General features: G+C 38.4%; 1 protein-coding gene across 15 annotated transcripts in view; it reads right to left on the bottom strand.

Moving 5' to 3' along the window:
• Positions 1–15,055, bottom strand: part of CTNNA1 (catenin alpha 1) — a 313,987-nt gene that overhangs the window by 106,288 nt on the left and 192,644 nt on the right. For all 15 annotated transcript variants that reach the window (XM_070570709.1, XM_070570717.1, XM_008520797.2 and 12 more), the window contains 4 exons: positions 11,614–11,780; positions 10,957–11,076; positions 6,092–6,358; positions 2,837–3,040 (listed from right to left, as the gene is read on the bottom strand). In XM_070570709.1, coding sequence (XP_070426810.1) covers positions 2,837–3,040; positions 6,092–6,358; positions 10,957–11,076; positions 11,614–11,780 — 758 coding nt within the window. The remainder of the gene's footprint in view (positions 1–2,836; positions 3,041–6,091; positions 6,359–10,956; positions 11,077–11,613; positions 11,781–15,055) is intronic.

The raw sequence follows: 15,055 nt of genomic DNA on the forward strand, positions 1-15,055 counted from the left end.
TGACATTGTGGAGAGAGAGCCAGGAAATTAAAAAAGTAAAAATATGTGCCTTTCTGGACTTTACCACTCTGTCTACAATGTTCCACATAGTGAACCAGTTTTAATTAATCCAGATTGTCTCAATTCTCCATATACCATAATTGGTTGTTTAATATTTTTCAACAGAAATAATCAAAACTTAAAGGGAACTATTTTTTAAATATCAAGGTAGAGCTCAACCTAAAGAATAAATTCTCCATAAAGTCCTCTCGAGTTTTCCAGCTAGAAATAATCTCATCCTCCTTGCAATCCCCATGGCATTTCAGTGGTACCTATGACGGCACTCCCAATAAATGCCTTGTAGAGACCCTGTCTGATTCAGAAGGGAGGGATCAGTGTCTAATTCCTCCTCTTACATAGTGCCCAGCACACTACTTTGCGTGTGACACACACTCTATATGAACTAAGTGACAGGCAGACACTGCCAGTTAAGTTCTGACTGTCACTAGAGGTTCTAAATGTTTTTGAACGCATCATAATTAGCAAAAATTCACCCCCACTTGCTTCTGCTTCTTGCACTCTTTTACTGCTCTAAGCTTTCTTCAAGCATGCTTCATTGCCCTCTACCTTTATTCTCACTCCATTGCTTTTTGACAGGACCTAGCCTGCTCACAACTACACAAGTCAATACAAGGAAACTAAATATTTCCTCTTTAGGAGAAACATGTTCAGAGACCATCTTCTAAAAATATATTTCTGAATCTCAAGAATAATTTCTTTCAAAACCCCCGTCATAATCCATAAATTTCAACCAAACAGCAATCATTGTTCTAGTTTTCACTTAGATAATAAAATTTTATCTAAGAGTGCTGCTATGGTCTCTATGTCTTGAGTACAAATGTTTACCATCTTTACTTACATCCATGACACAAACAGAAAATACTATTTGTCTGACACTCTGGGGAAAAACCAGAAGGTAACTCATGACCAGGGATGACTAACCCAAGATCTGACCAGTCCCAAGATTCAAGGGGTATCTTGTAGACTGGGTAGGAAGCGCTAATATAGAGCACTGAGAACAGCTTTATCACATACTCTTTCCCACCAAAGGCTATTTTCAAAGTGGTTTCCTAATCATAAATGCATTGAACACTGTTCTACGACTTCAGCGCTACACATGATAGCAGATAACTGGTCCACATACACATCATGAGTCCTTTGTCTCCCTGTTTAAGACTCCAACATTGTGAGCCAGTCTTCAAATTATCCGTTTTTCATATTTTCTGATTTTCAAGCTTAGATGTGGATTTTTAAATGTGTCCCACATTTTCACTGTGACTTATCAACTGCTTTTCCATTTGATTTAACTAAGCCTCTAATCTCATTTTTCTGAGGGAGACTGCATACGATCAAAACATGGCAATGGCTTAAAAAAATGCAACATGCTTCACTAATTTCACAATATGGTAGAAGCAAGATAGGCACAAGAAGGCATTCATCTTCACCCTAGGAATTCCAGCATGACTCACTGTTACATGTTCACTTACATAAGCACATAAGTGAACAAACAAGATATATGGCAAATGAACAAATGAGAAAGTGTCAAGATATTTTCCTGAAAAGTATTAAATAGGCAAAAATCACTAGTGAGAACTAATTTGTATTGTCCCTCTTCCCTTTAAAACGATTTTATTCAATTTATTCCTTCTTTGCCACAGTAAAATAATGGGTTCAAGGTCTAAACTTCAGTAAGCTTAAGTTAGCATTAAACAACTGCAGTGAAGACGAAGTATTCGGGAAGGAAAAAGGAAGACAAAGACACTGACAATAGAAGGGGGGAATCAACAAGTACAGTATTTTCTATGGCAAAAAGTGTTAAGTGTCAAATTTCACAGCACTGTTTTTTAAACACAAACCTTAAAAATTCAAAAACACTACTCAGTTTGCCTATTACAGCTCTACTTGGCAATTACCTACTCTTAGGACACTCTTTATGGTTCATGAAAAGAACCTCATCAACTATAAATATTTTCAGCATTCCCTTTTGCCCAAAATTAGATGGCCACCTAGATGTGATAATGGAATTTTAGGGGTATTGAACGTCATTATCCTTAGGATATGCATGCTGAAATATTTTAAAATACTTGAAATATTTAGAAATAAATTTAAATTTAGAAATAAATTTAAATTTATTTCTAAATTTATTTTATATTTATTAAATATAAACATTTAAAAATAGGGGCCGGCCCCATGGCCGAGTGGTTAAGTTTGTGTGCTCCTCTTTGGCGGCCCAGGGTTTCGCCGGTTCGGATCCTGGGTGCAGACATGGCACCACTTGCCAAGCCATGCTGAGGCGGCGTCCCACATGCCACAACTAGAAGGACACACAACTAAAAATACACAACTATGTACCAGGCTTTGGGAGAAAAAGGAAAAATAAAATCTTAAAAATAAATAAATATTTAAAAATAAATTGAAAGATTTAGAAGTGAAGCAACATAAAGTAGGCAACTTACTTTCAAATATTTCATAGAAAAAAAGGTTGTATATGTGTAGATATACACACATAAATTATACACACAAACGTGCAGATGTATCTACATGTTAACTGGTCATCTAGATAAAGGGTAGATGGGTGCTCACTGTATGATTTTTATAAGTTTAAAATTGTTCAAAATAAAAAGTCGGGGAGGAAAGTGGCACACAGAAAGCCATTTATGGATCCATTCCTTGAAAATCTGCCCCACTCAAAAGAGTCAAGGAGCCAAGAACATATTTAATATTTATGGTTAAAACATCTCAGATTCAATCTATCATGGAAAATTCCTCTTACTTCAAAGAAAGTTCTGATACTCACATTGCCCATGTACTCTGAGAGCAGGTCCTGCAGGGCCTGGCGGACAGCATTACACTCCGCCACAATTCTCTCACGCCGGTCATCACGGGTGCAGGACGAGTCAGCCATCAGGGCAGCACCACTGATAATGCTTTCCAGGCGCTCCTCCAGGGAAGGCCTAAAGCGCTCCTCACTGAAGCTCAAGGGGTCCACAATGATTTGTTTCTGCAGACGAAGTATTATTGAATCTTAGTGTTAATGTCTGTTCCCTCTATTACTCAAGAAAGTGAGGAAAGAGTTGATTAGGAACAACAAGATGTAACACAAAAATTCCAACACCTGGGGGCCAGCCCGGTGGCATAGTGGGTAAGTTCACGTTCCGCTGTGGCAGCCCGGGGTTCACAGGTTTAGTCCCGAGCGTGGACCTAGCACTGCTTGTCAGGCTACGCTGTGGCGGCATCCCACATAAAATGGAGGAAGATGGGCACACATCTTAGCTCAGCAACAATCTTCCTCAAGCAAAAAGAGGAAGACTGGCAACAGACTTAGCTCAAAGCCAATCTTCCTCACACACACACAAAAATTCCAATGCCTGAAAGAAAGTTACACTTCTTGGTAGACGACAGACCATCCCATACAAGTTGGTCTACGGTAGATCACTTCTCAAAGAAGGCACTAGGAGAAATACTATCCAGCTGAATGTGGCCTGGGTAAGGTATGATACCACAAATGCAATCACAAATATGTTGGCATAAAAATCATGTTCACACTACCTAATCTGAACATCTAAAAGGCAGCCTATAGAGTTAAGTTATATAACTATATAAGCCTATATAGCTAAGTTACCAGATGAGAACTACAGGAAAATAGAAGTTAGCTCTCTTTTTCTTTTGTATATAGAGTATAACACTGCTATGTAACATTAGCAGAACTGTTTCACCACAAAAAAGTTAATAAAAACAGGGGCCACCCTGGTCGTGTAGTGGTTAAGCACACACGTTCCGCTTTGGTGGCCCGAGGTTCGCCAGTTCAGATCCCAGGTGTGGACATGGCACCGTTTGTCAAGCCCTGCTGTGGTAGGCGTGCCACATATAAAGTAGAGGAAGATAGGCACGGATGTTAGCTCAGGGCCAGCCTTCCTCAGCAAAAAGACGAGGATTGGCAGCAGTTAGCTCAGGGCTAACCTTCCTCAAAAAGAAAAAAAAGTTAATAAAAATAAAAACAAAACACTGGCTTCTGTTCTCAAAGTTTCAGAAAGGAATGCATTTATAAGCAATTTCAACCTATTTTCCTCACCTTACACATCTCACCAAATTTTATAAACAATTCATTCTTAAATTTATCTTGTTATGTCTAAATTGGAGATCTTCTCTGCCCAGAGACCTCCAGGTATTCTGTAAGAGATGAGAGCAATCTGCCCCAACAAAGTCACTCCATGAAGCGTAACTGCCCAAAAAACAATAAACCCTTCCTCTGTCTCTCCTTCACTCCCCTGACTCCACTTTAATCCAGCTTTCCCAGTGACGAGTGAGATCAGGTCACAAGTAAGCTGTAGATACAAGGTCAAACATCAACACCATCAAATATCAAGAAAGCAGCTATTGGCCTCTCTCCAACTTCACTTTACAATTTATCCTCACATTGGGAAATGACTGTGTAAACATTTGCTTTAATTTTTCTTTATAGGGACTATGTTCTTATTGATTTCAACTTGAATGCCAAGTTTTTTTCTTAAAAAAAAGCTTGCCCTTTCCAATAAATATGTATTTCTTCTTTCTTGCCTTCCAAAGAACCCTGTTTCAAAACTGAACATAAAATACCTTGAGTTCATCATTAACCTACACTTCAGCGGGATCATTTATTTATTTTTTTTTACCAGACTAAGTTATTGCAGGATTTCTCTGGTCAAAACTGAATATACAAGGTCTTCTGACCAGGAATAAGCAATAAATGGTCATAGAATTTTAATAGAGTCATAGAGCTGCAATGGGCCTGCCATCACTTACTCCAACTCCCTCATCTTATGAATGAAGTTTCACTGTAGCCCTAAGAGGTTAAGAGGTCTCTGATATACAATTACTTAACTTGGGGCAAAATGTAATCCTTACTGCCTTGAAACAGGCCAATATCTAATACTGCCAAATTTGAGGGGGGAAAAAACAACAGTGACAGTAAACAGTAAGATGCATCATAAGAGTTTGCTATAAAGTCATCTAATATTTAAGGCTCCAGGGTAAAAATTCAGTTCTAACACCATGGTCTTGAGGCTTAACACTCTCTCTATCATTTATGAAAAGTGGTAAATCAGCCATGCATATCAGCAAGGATCAGTTACCCCAGCCAAAGTAAAGGGGTAAGACAAAGAAAAGAAAAGGTAAAGGCAATGAAAACCTGTTAAAAACAAAATGCACTCTATTATATTGATTCTGTACTTCAAAGCATTCCTACTTATGAAAGGATGCTGGCCACCTGGAAAGCAATTTTCCCTTATGTTAAGTAAAAAAAAATTTTTTTTGACCCAACAATTGTTTTTTTTTAAAAAAAAAAAATATAAAAAAGAATCTTAAACTGCTGCCATCTACTGGAAACCCTGAAGCACTGTGCATAGGAACTGAAAAACAAAATCCACCGGAAGACTTATTAGAGTTTATATACATAGCAATGTATACACAGAATGTATACACAGAACAGATCGGGGGCATCATCTATAAAAAGTAACTATATTGCATTGTGCTAAGAAAATATTTTTATCCCAAATTTGCTTCCACTTGATTAAATTTTGTCTATTATTACAATGTAGTCATTGAGAAGTATATCTAGACAGACAAGTAAGATTAAGATGATGGCACTTCCGCTGTAGTCACTTATGATTTGTATGTATCTCCCACCAGATTGAGCCCCTGGAGGGCAGAACTATGTGCACTTTGCCTCTGTTCTCCCATGGCTTCACATCTGCCAGAAGGTTAAAATCTTGGTTGAAATGAACCAAACTCATATCCTTAATAAAGAATGACCTCATAGGAAACACAAGTTGCATAAAAGAATTCAGAAGTTTAACTCAAACGAAAAGAGAAAAGAAAGAAAGAAAAAAATAAATGCTTTAGGCCAAGTCAAGATCAAGTAGACAGATGATTCACCAAACTTATTTCAACTGAGAGTGCAAATCTAAGCAGAATTGAGCTTTCATGAGAAACCTTGATCACATCTCCCCAGGGATCTGTTAACTTCGGGGGATGGTCAAGAGTCTGAAAGCTTAACCTCCCAAGTATAACTTACATCAAAGTTATTGAGTGCATATGCCAATTCTCCTCCTCCACCCTGGTGCTGGGAGGCATCGTCTGACGCAGTGGCCTGGGCTGCATTGGAAATGCCTGTGACTGCCTGCTGCAGCTGCTTGTATATCAGGTCTCTGTTGGCTTTATAGGCTGCAACATCAGGGTGCTGTAGGCACGCCTGGGATGCAGTATAGAGGATCGGAACATTTTTCTGCAGGATTCCTCTGGCTGCAGCCATCTGATCACGATGGCCCACATCCTTCAGTTCCTACAAGAGTAAAACAAGAAATTGAAATAGTCTTTCTATAGGTTCTATTTATATTAAAATTTTCCAGTAAATGCTGAAAAGTTAGAATTTCTACTAATTAGACACAATATTTTCATTAACAGCCTGGCTTAACAGTTTATCACAAAGGAGGCAGTATGGCTGAGAAAGTAGGAGTTCACACTTTTCCCAACCACACAGTCCTGGATTTAAATTTCCAGCTCTACTTTTTCTTGGCTATTGTGATCTTATTTAAACTCTCCCTGTTCAGTTTCACCTCCTGTAAAATAGGAGCAGGTAACAGCACCTCTCTTATAATTGTCTTGTGGATTTAATGGGATAATACATGTAAAGCACCTAGCACAGCATTAAATAAAAAGCAAAACATAAAACTGACCAGCATCTTGATTACAACTACATAAAGATGTATATATCTATTCCAACCAAAACAGAAAAATCATTCACAGACACATTTAAATAGAGTAAGATTTATCACAAGGATTTCTTTCTCAGTAAGTTATAAAAGCTCATTACAAGAGTTCCGTGAAATTTGAGATGGGATACCACAGGTGCACGTGAACTATGCAAACCAACCAGGTGAGGATGTGGCAGGCTACTCTCCCAAAGACCACCTTAAGACAGAGGTCAGTGGCCAAGTGGTTAAGTTTGAGCGCACTGCTTCGGCAGCCCAGTGTTTCATCGGTTCAAATCCTGGGCGCGGATATGGCGCCGCTCATCAGGCCATGCTGAGGTGGCGTCCCACATGCCACAACTAGAAGGACCCACAACTAAAACTACACTACTATGTACCAGGGGGCTTTGGGAGGAAAAGTAAAATCTTAAAAAAAAATAAATAAAAGATAGAGGTCATTAAGGCATAAAGCTGAGACTCATGTGCTCCGTGACTTTAATCCAAAAGGTTTGTATTTCATTGTAATACTCTATATACATGTGGTCTTAAGTGAAACTGTCCTTTTACAATTTCCTCTACCCCATAATTCTAATCCACAGTTAAAATCTTTTGAGGTTCTTGGCATGATTTCCACTACTGGCATCTATTTGGTAGACTGACTAGATATGCTAAGTGACAAGTAAGTGATACGAACAACGAGCAAGATGGAAAGGGAGAACTTGCGTTATCCCCTTGTTACTGAAATTACTCAGAGGAAAAAAAACTAAGCCTTTAGTAAATATGGATCACCACAAGGTCAGCCCCGGTGGCCTAGTGGTTTAAGTTCAGCACACTCCACTTCCTGCGGGCTGGGTTTGGTTCTGCAACTGCTCACATATAAAAAGAGGAAGACTGGCAGCGGATGCTAGCTCAGGGCGAATCTTCCTCAGGTAAAACAAATGGATCATCACCACACAAGAAAAATATGTGATAACCCTAACTGACCTAACTGTTACAAGTCTATTTTACATGTAATCACAGAATTTCAATGTTAATGTCACCAACTGAATCCTAGAGTACAAATTTAAACATTTTAAAAATGAGTATTACATGTGTAAACACTAAGAGAAAACTGACTAACTTAGAAAGGCCAAAGTCAATTACTCAATTTAAAATCTGACTTAGGTATTTAATGGCTCATCTTTCTAGATGAGTTCTTAATTAAGCACTGGAGACACCAAACTGGCTTCCTTTTTCTGAAACCTCATCTCACTATATATTTTAGGTTTGCATCTTTATTCAAACCTTCTATAATATGACAGCTTACTTTTCCTCCCAGAATTCTTTTCTCATTGGAATCCGAATTTACAAGTAATAGCTCACAGCACTCCAAATGCCCTATAGCACAGCACATTAGGCTAAATATTCAGAAACGGGACCCTGTGGATTTAGAGAATCAGTGATCACTTCAAGACTCAAGCTATGAGAGGGGGCTGAGGTTAACTATGATGCTTAAACAGCTAGTGCGCATGTTCTGTGTGGCATTTTCTAGATATCCTGCCCACAGTACCTTGGGGACTTTAAGCCTTCTAGGGAAGCATTTATCTTTAAGTATTTATATTGTCCTCTGTTTTATAAAATGCTTTGCAATCAGCTTTGGCATTCTTCCTCAGTATCCATAAGCAAGATCAGTACAGCCTCTTATAAAGGATACTAAAGACACTTGTAGTCACGTAAAGTTAATAGCTGCCAGAATTACTATTCAGCACCTGACTTTCCCAAAGCCACTGCCTGGCCTGGTGTGATAAACTTCTTCTTTTCCAAAGACTAATATTAGGTTAAATATTCAGAGACAGGACCCTGTGGATTTAGAGAATTGATGATCATCTCAAGACTCAAGCTATGACAAGCAGCCAGGGCTAACCAATGTGCTTAAGCAGCTGGTACACATATTCTGTGTGGTATTTTCTAAATGTCTCACCCTCACCATAGTGTTATTTCTGATAGACTCTGATTTACCAATACAGGGGGTATATCTTATTCTATGAAGAAAATAAGAGCTAAATATTATCATTTGTCCTAACTACTAACGTGTTCCACCTTTTCTCTTTTGAACCGCTTGTGCCATAGCACAAAGAAACTAGGTTTTGTTAAGTAAAGATAGGAAAATAGAGACTATCACACAGCAGCACTATTTACTTTAATAAGAATAATGATTGATTGTAAGTATTCCTTTCAAGATATGTAGTACTGATAAGTAATCCAAATTAGTGAAAAAAATGAGCTATTAGGCAATGCAATAAATTACGAAATTAGAGTTCCTTGGTCTACTTTAGCCTTCGTGATTCCCTAACTTCACCAATCCAACTATGTTTCAAAGCAGACTCAGGAACAGTCAAACAAAAACATAAAGAGGAAATGACTGCCTTCAATGTGATGTGAACTAACCATCACATGCAGTGACCAAGAAACAGAAGCTAACTTCTAAGCAATCTATAACACTCTCTCTAACCAACAGCTGGAAATTCAAGTGAAAGTTTCCTCTCATTTCCGTCTTAACAATTTAAAATTGTAGCCATAGATACATTTGATCAGATGTCTTCTCTTGGATTCAAACAACTATACTTAAAGAGACGGTCCATGGTCATCAAACCCAGCCAGTTCAGATAATTTACACATAAAACACTGGCAGTACTATCCATTACAATGTGTCTGTTCAGGTTTTCAGGAAAAAAATCATGAAAGTCAGAGTTCACAAACTACCTAAGAAGCATTACGTTTTTACCAAATATCTCAACAAGCTCTATGGACCTGGGAGAGCGGAATGTAACCATCAAAGTATTCCATCTCTAGCATATTGGGAAGCCCAAGTGGACAATGCAAGGCAGAGGTAGCGCTCCTCACAGGAACCAGGGTTGATGCTGACCCAGTCTTACCTCTGCCAACTATTTCACCCATACAGTCAAAGAAGAGCCTGCAGCCTAATGGAAATTCAACACTTGTGGTCAGCAAATAATATTCTAGCCCAAGAAAGTAATAGATTAGGGCCTTACTTAGAATCCCATTCCAGGATGGATGTGCAGTACAGCTTATTCGTTTGTTGGTTTAACAAATATTTATTGAACACTCCTCCATTCAGGCAATGTTCTAGGCCCCAGGGCCCACAGTAACAATGTAAACAGAAAAAATCTCTATCCTCTGGAGCCAGTCAGCCTGGGTTCAAAATCTGACTCCACCACTTAGTAGATGAATGACCCTGCCAAATTATGTAACCTCTACGTGCTACAGTTCCTTCATCTATAAAAATTAACATCTGATCAATTATAGTTATCCACTTTATACTATTTTATGAAGATTAAATGAGTCTGTGTTTATAAAGGGCTTCTAACAGTGTTTAGCACATAGTGAACACCTTTTTAGAGCTATTCATTATCATTTGTAGCAACATCCTCGCTACCACACTATGTCCCAAAAAAACCTTAAGGATAAATAGGTAAATTCCAGAGAGCCTGCAGACCTTATGAGGTTTAGCATTTCCTCAGTGGGCAGCTGCTGCCTTGAATGATACAAGGGAGGCTTGGGGGCCGGCCCCATGGCCAAGTGGTTAAGTTCACGTGCTCCGCTTTGGCAGCCCCAACTTCCCCGGTTTGGATCCTGGGCATGGGGCTACACACTGCTCATCAAGCCATGCTGTGGCAGCATCCCACATAGAAGAACTAGAATGACTTACAACTAGGATATACAACTATGACTGGGGGGGTTTGGGGAGAAAAAGCAGAAAGAAAAAAAAAAGAAATACTTTAAAAGTGACGAAATATGGGGGGAGGAGTGAGATACTTTCTAATATAAAAGTAATTCCAGTATGTTTTAACTGGTTTAAGGTTTTTAAAAATCTGAATTAAACTCCACCACCAACTCAAGTTAATCTTTGAATGTACATAGTGAAAGCCAAGCAACCTTTCCAGACACTACTGCAAACTGCCAAGCTCCTTAAAATTTTCACAAGAATTAAAATAAAGCATAACATGAATGCAACTTAATTACACCTTTATTAACAACACTGAAAGGATACTTCATAAATTAAGTGTTTTAATGGGACTATATTGGCAGAGGGAGGTATTGGTACCTTCAGAAAACTTAGGTAAAATGGATTTTTCCCACTCGATAATAATATAAACAACTTTACTACATCCCTGAATCATAGCTTTACCTGTTGTCTTTTGGCTGCCATAATGTTCAGCTTGTCCACTTCAGGTTTCAGGGCTTTATACTGTATGCCTAAGTCTTGTTCAGTGCCAGCATTCCTCAGTTTTAAGATACCATCTTCCACCTATAAAACATAACCCCAAAAATAAAAATTCTAAGCAAGTCTGTATATAAAGACAATCTAGAATTTTTTTATTCCTTTTAACAGCTACTCAAATAGCAATCCGAACTTTCTCTTGAGTTTACATGGCCCTCAAATATTTGAGCAGCTATTACATTGGAGCTTTATAGGAGGTGGGAAGGACAGTATTATATTGACTTTTATCTAAAAGGATACAATTTAACACATCTGGGTTTCTCAACTCTGGAACTCTACTGGTACATGGAAATGTTTAATCACTACTGCAGAAAGGGAAGGAGTCAAAACAAAACCTCTGCTACAAGTTCTTCATTAGAACCAAGACAACACAGGCTCACAAGCCAGCATGATGTACACTTGGAATAGAAGAGTAAATGGAAATTAAACAAAAACACTACCAATCCATTTAGGTAAACCAAGCTGAAAACTAAACCAAATCCTGAGGAATGCTGAACTAAGTATGGCCAACAGCAGCCTCACTACGATAGAGAGAACAAATTACAGACACAGGCCTGTACTTACAACTTTCAGCTGAACAAGTAATTTGTAGACATCTGCCATGTCAGCCAAAATAAGCAGCCGGGTAACAGCAGAGAGCAAAGCTCGAGCTGCCCGAACCATGTTGCCACGCTTCACAGAAGAGCAAGGATCATCTGCAAACTCTCCCGCAGCACTCTTCATCAAATCACCTGTTTTACAGAATGACAAAACAAACTCAGGAATGAAGCAAATAAGTGGTCTACATTTAAAAAGATAAAAATAGTTTAAACTTTGTATGTTTCATGCACAGAATTTAGTTTAAGGGTTTTTATATTGTTGTTGTTTTTCTTTAGTTTGTTTTATTGCTGTCACTAGGAAAAGTACCCTCCTATATTGCTGGTCAAAGCACAGTATCTGGAAAGTGATTTGGCACTATATGTTAAGAGCCTTAAGAATACTTCTTTCCATTGATCTAATAATACTCCTTTCCAAAAAGGAGCATTATATGTATCCTAAGGAAAAAAAACCCAAGACTTAAGTGGGAGAAAAAATGGATCTAAGGCAACCTACCCTCACATCCACAGAATGATACAGAAATACAGCAACCATTATGTAGGACCACCACACTTCATTAATACCCCACTATCTAATGTGTGCAGGTCTAAGAGAGACTCACTGGTATGTGAAAAGACCGAGTTCAGTCACTGGCTCATTCATTTTCCTCATAGTAAAACACTGTCTACAGCTCAAATGCTCAACAGTAAGTATCTAGTTAAATTATGGTATAGCCTGTAATTGATTATGCAAATATTAAAATGAAAAATGTTGACTTATTTTGAACTCTTAAGCAGAAAAAAGACAAAACTATAAATGACGTAGTCTGTGTTTTAAAAAAAGAAAAAAGATTGCAGTCAAAAGGCAAATAACAGTTATACCAGATTACAATATGACTCTTTACATTGTTCTGTACTTATAAAAACATTTTCTATAGTGAACAGGTACTATATGCATAATTTAAAAAATTTAAGCTAAAAAAATATACATTTTACTACAGTTATTAGGACTATCCAGCTCATACAATCCTGAGTTCAACAATGCTAAGAATTTATTTATAACATTTCCTAGAGACTTGTAAAATAACTTATACTTTTGTTCATTTGTTTCTATTAATAATCATTTAAGGTGCCTCCTCTCCCTCTTTTCTTATAGCTGGAAGCAGCTGAAGGGCAAGGGCTTTGTCTGTTCCACCAGTTACAGTGACAGTGCCCGTATGCGGACTATCTTTGGATTTCTGGAAAAGCAATTACTCCTTCCCTTGACTAAATGTGTCCACTTCAGATTAAAGCCTAACGGCCATTCACCCCCTCATCTCTTCCACAAATGTATGCTCAAGAAGCCTAGCTACTTCTGAAGAAACCTAACCAATTTCTCCTAGCTAATTTAGTTGCAGAATATGAGCTTAGAGGGAAAAAAACGTTAAATTCACCCTCAGATTCATATATTAATTAGGCTTAGAAGCACCATATAGTACTAAGAGTAAAGACAAGCTCTGCGTATTTGTCAAGTCAGAAATAACTCACAATGAAGTATTTTATAGTTAAATGTTTTTCCTGGATCTAAGATACAGACATGGGAAGATACAGACATATGGCAACTACTATGTGAATACATAACATTAAAAGTGTTCTCGTATGATACTCAAAAAGATAGAACTCGGGACCAGCCTGGTGGCGCAGCAGTTAGGTGCACATGTTTCAATTCGGTGGCCCGGGGTTCGCCAGTTCAGATCCCAGGTGCAGGCATGGCATCGCATGGCAAGCCACGCTGTGGTAGGCGTCCCATATATAAAGTAGAGGAAGATGGGCACAGATGTTAGCTCAGGGCTAATCTTCCTCGAAAAAAATTTTAAAAAAATAAAAAGATGGAACTCATGCATTCATTCAACAAATATTTGAGCACCACCATACATCAAAGACTATATTAGGCATCAGTGATACGGTGCACAAGAAACAGCCCATGTCCTCATGGAGCTCTATGGAGGGAGGAAGAGAGACAAGCAAACAATTAAAAGCTGGTTAATGGGGCCAGTCCAGGGGCATAGTAGTTAGGTTCGCATGTGCCACTTCATCAGCCCAGAGTTCACAGGTTCAGATCCCAGGCACAGACATACACACTGCTCATCAAGCCATGCTGTGGTGGTATCCCACATACAAATCAGAGGAAGATCAGCACACACATTTGCTCAGCAATAATCCTCCTCAAGTAGAAAAAGGAGGATTGGCAACACATGTTAGCTCAGGGCCACTCTTACACATACACACATACACACACACACACACACACACACAAGCTGATTGAGACAAGGCACCTGTACTCAAAGGCTTCACAAATTAGGGAGTACTGCAATGCAATCAGAATTGCAATAGCCCTGTAGACACGGTACTATGGGAAGATAGTAGGAAAAGCTATTTACTCATGGAAGAATTTGTCTCAAAGTCTTGCAGAAAAAAAAATTTGCCTTACACAGTATTAATATTAACATTAAACAAGAGATAGTGCCTTATACAATAAAGAGAATTTCACCTATTTATTAAGAGCTTGCTACACACTAAAACAACCAACCAAATCCACTGCCAGGAATACAAAGCTAAACAAGACTATCCCTGCTTTCAAATGGTTTATAATCCAGAAAAGAGGAATGTGATCATACAGAAATTATGTGGCATTTTAACATACAAGCTGTATGAAGGGCACACACTACCACATATGGTTTCAAAGGAGGAAGCACTAAAAACCAGTTTGGAGAAGAAGTGAAATGCCAGCAACAGTTTTATGAAAGACATGGTACTCTAAAATGGACTGTGCCCTCAAATGATAGGAAAGATCGTTGACAGGAGAGTTAGCACCTCAAGCAAAACAAACAGCAACATAATAATATCCAACATTTATTAAATGTCCATTCTATGGCACTATACATATTTTACTTAAACGTATGAGCTGCCCAGAAAGTAGGTTGTATTAGCCTCTCTTTACAAATGAAACAACTAAAACTTAGACAGGTTAACTAACTTAATCACAGTCACTTAAAAGTAAATGGTAGAGCCAGGATTTGTAATACAAATGCTTATACTCTAGAACCACTTATCAAGCTGGGGTATACAATAAGAAGGCATGTTTGGTGACTGAGTTCTCTAGTCTAATTGTGAGGCGAGGGATGTGTACAGAAGGGGAAGATGAGGATGGAAAGACCATGAACAGAGTACGAAGAAAAATCCCTGAGCCAAAGAGGGAAGTCAAAGTCATAGACACACAGGATTAACCTAACAAAAGTACATACAATAAACCTGACCACAGAGCCAGGTCAGAAAGCCACAGTGAAGAGTCCAGGAAAGAACAGTAGTAAATTATAAAGGCAGGGATAAAATGATATAATAACCGTTGATTATGAAGAGTGACGGAAAAGAAACCATCGAAGATTATTTAA

This window comes from Equus przewalskii, chromosome 13 (assembly GCF_037783145.1).
Source record: "Equus przewalskii isolate Varuska chromosome 13, EquPr2, whole genome shotgun sequence".
NCBI classification, from domain to species: Eukaryota; Metazoa; Chordata; class Mammalia; order Perissodactyla; family Equidae; genus Equus; species Equus przewalskii.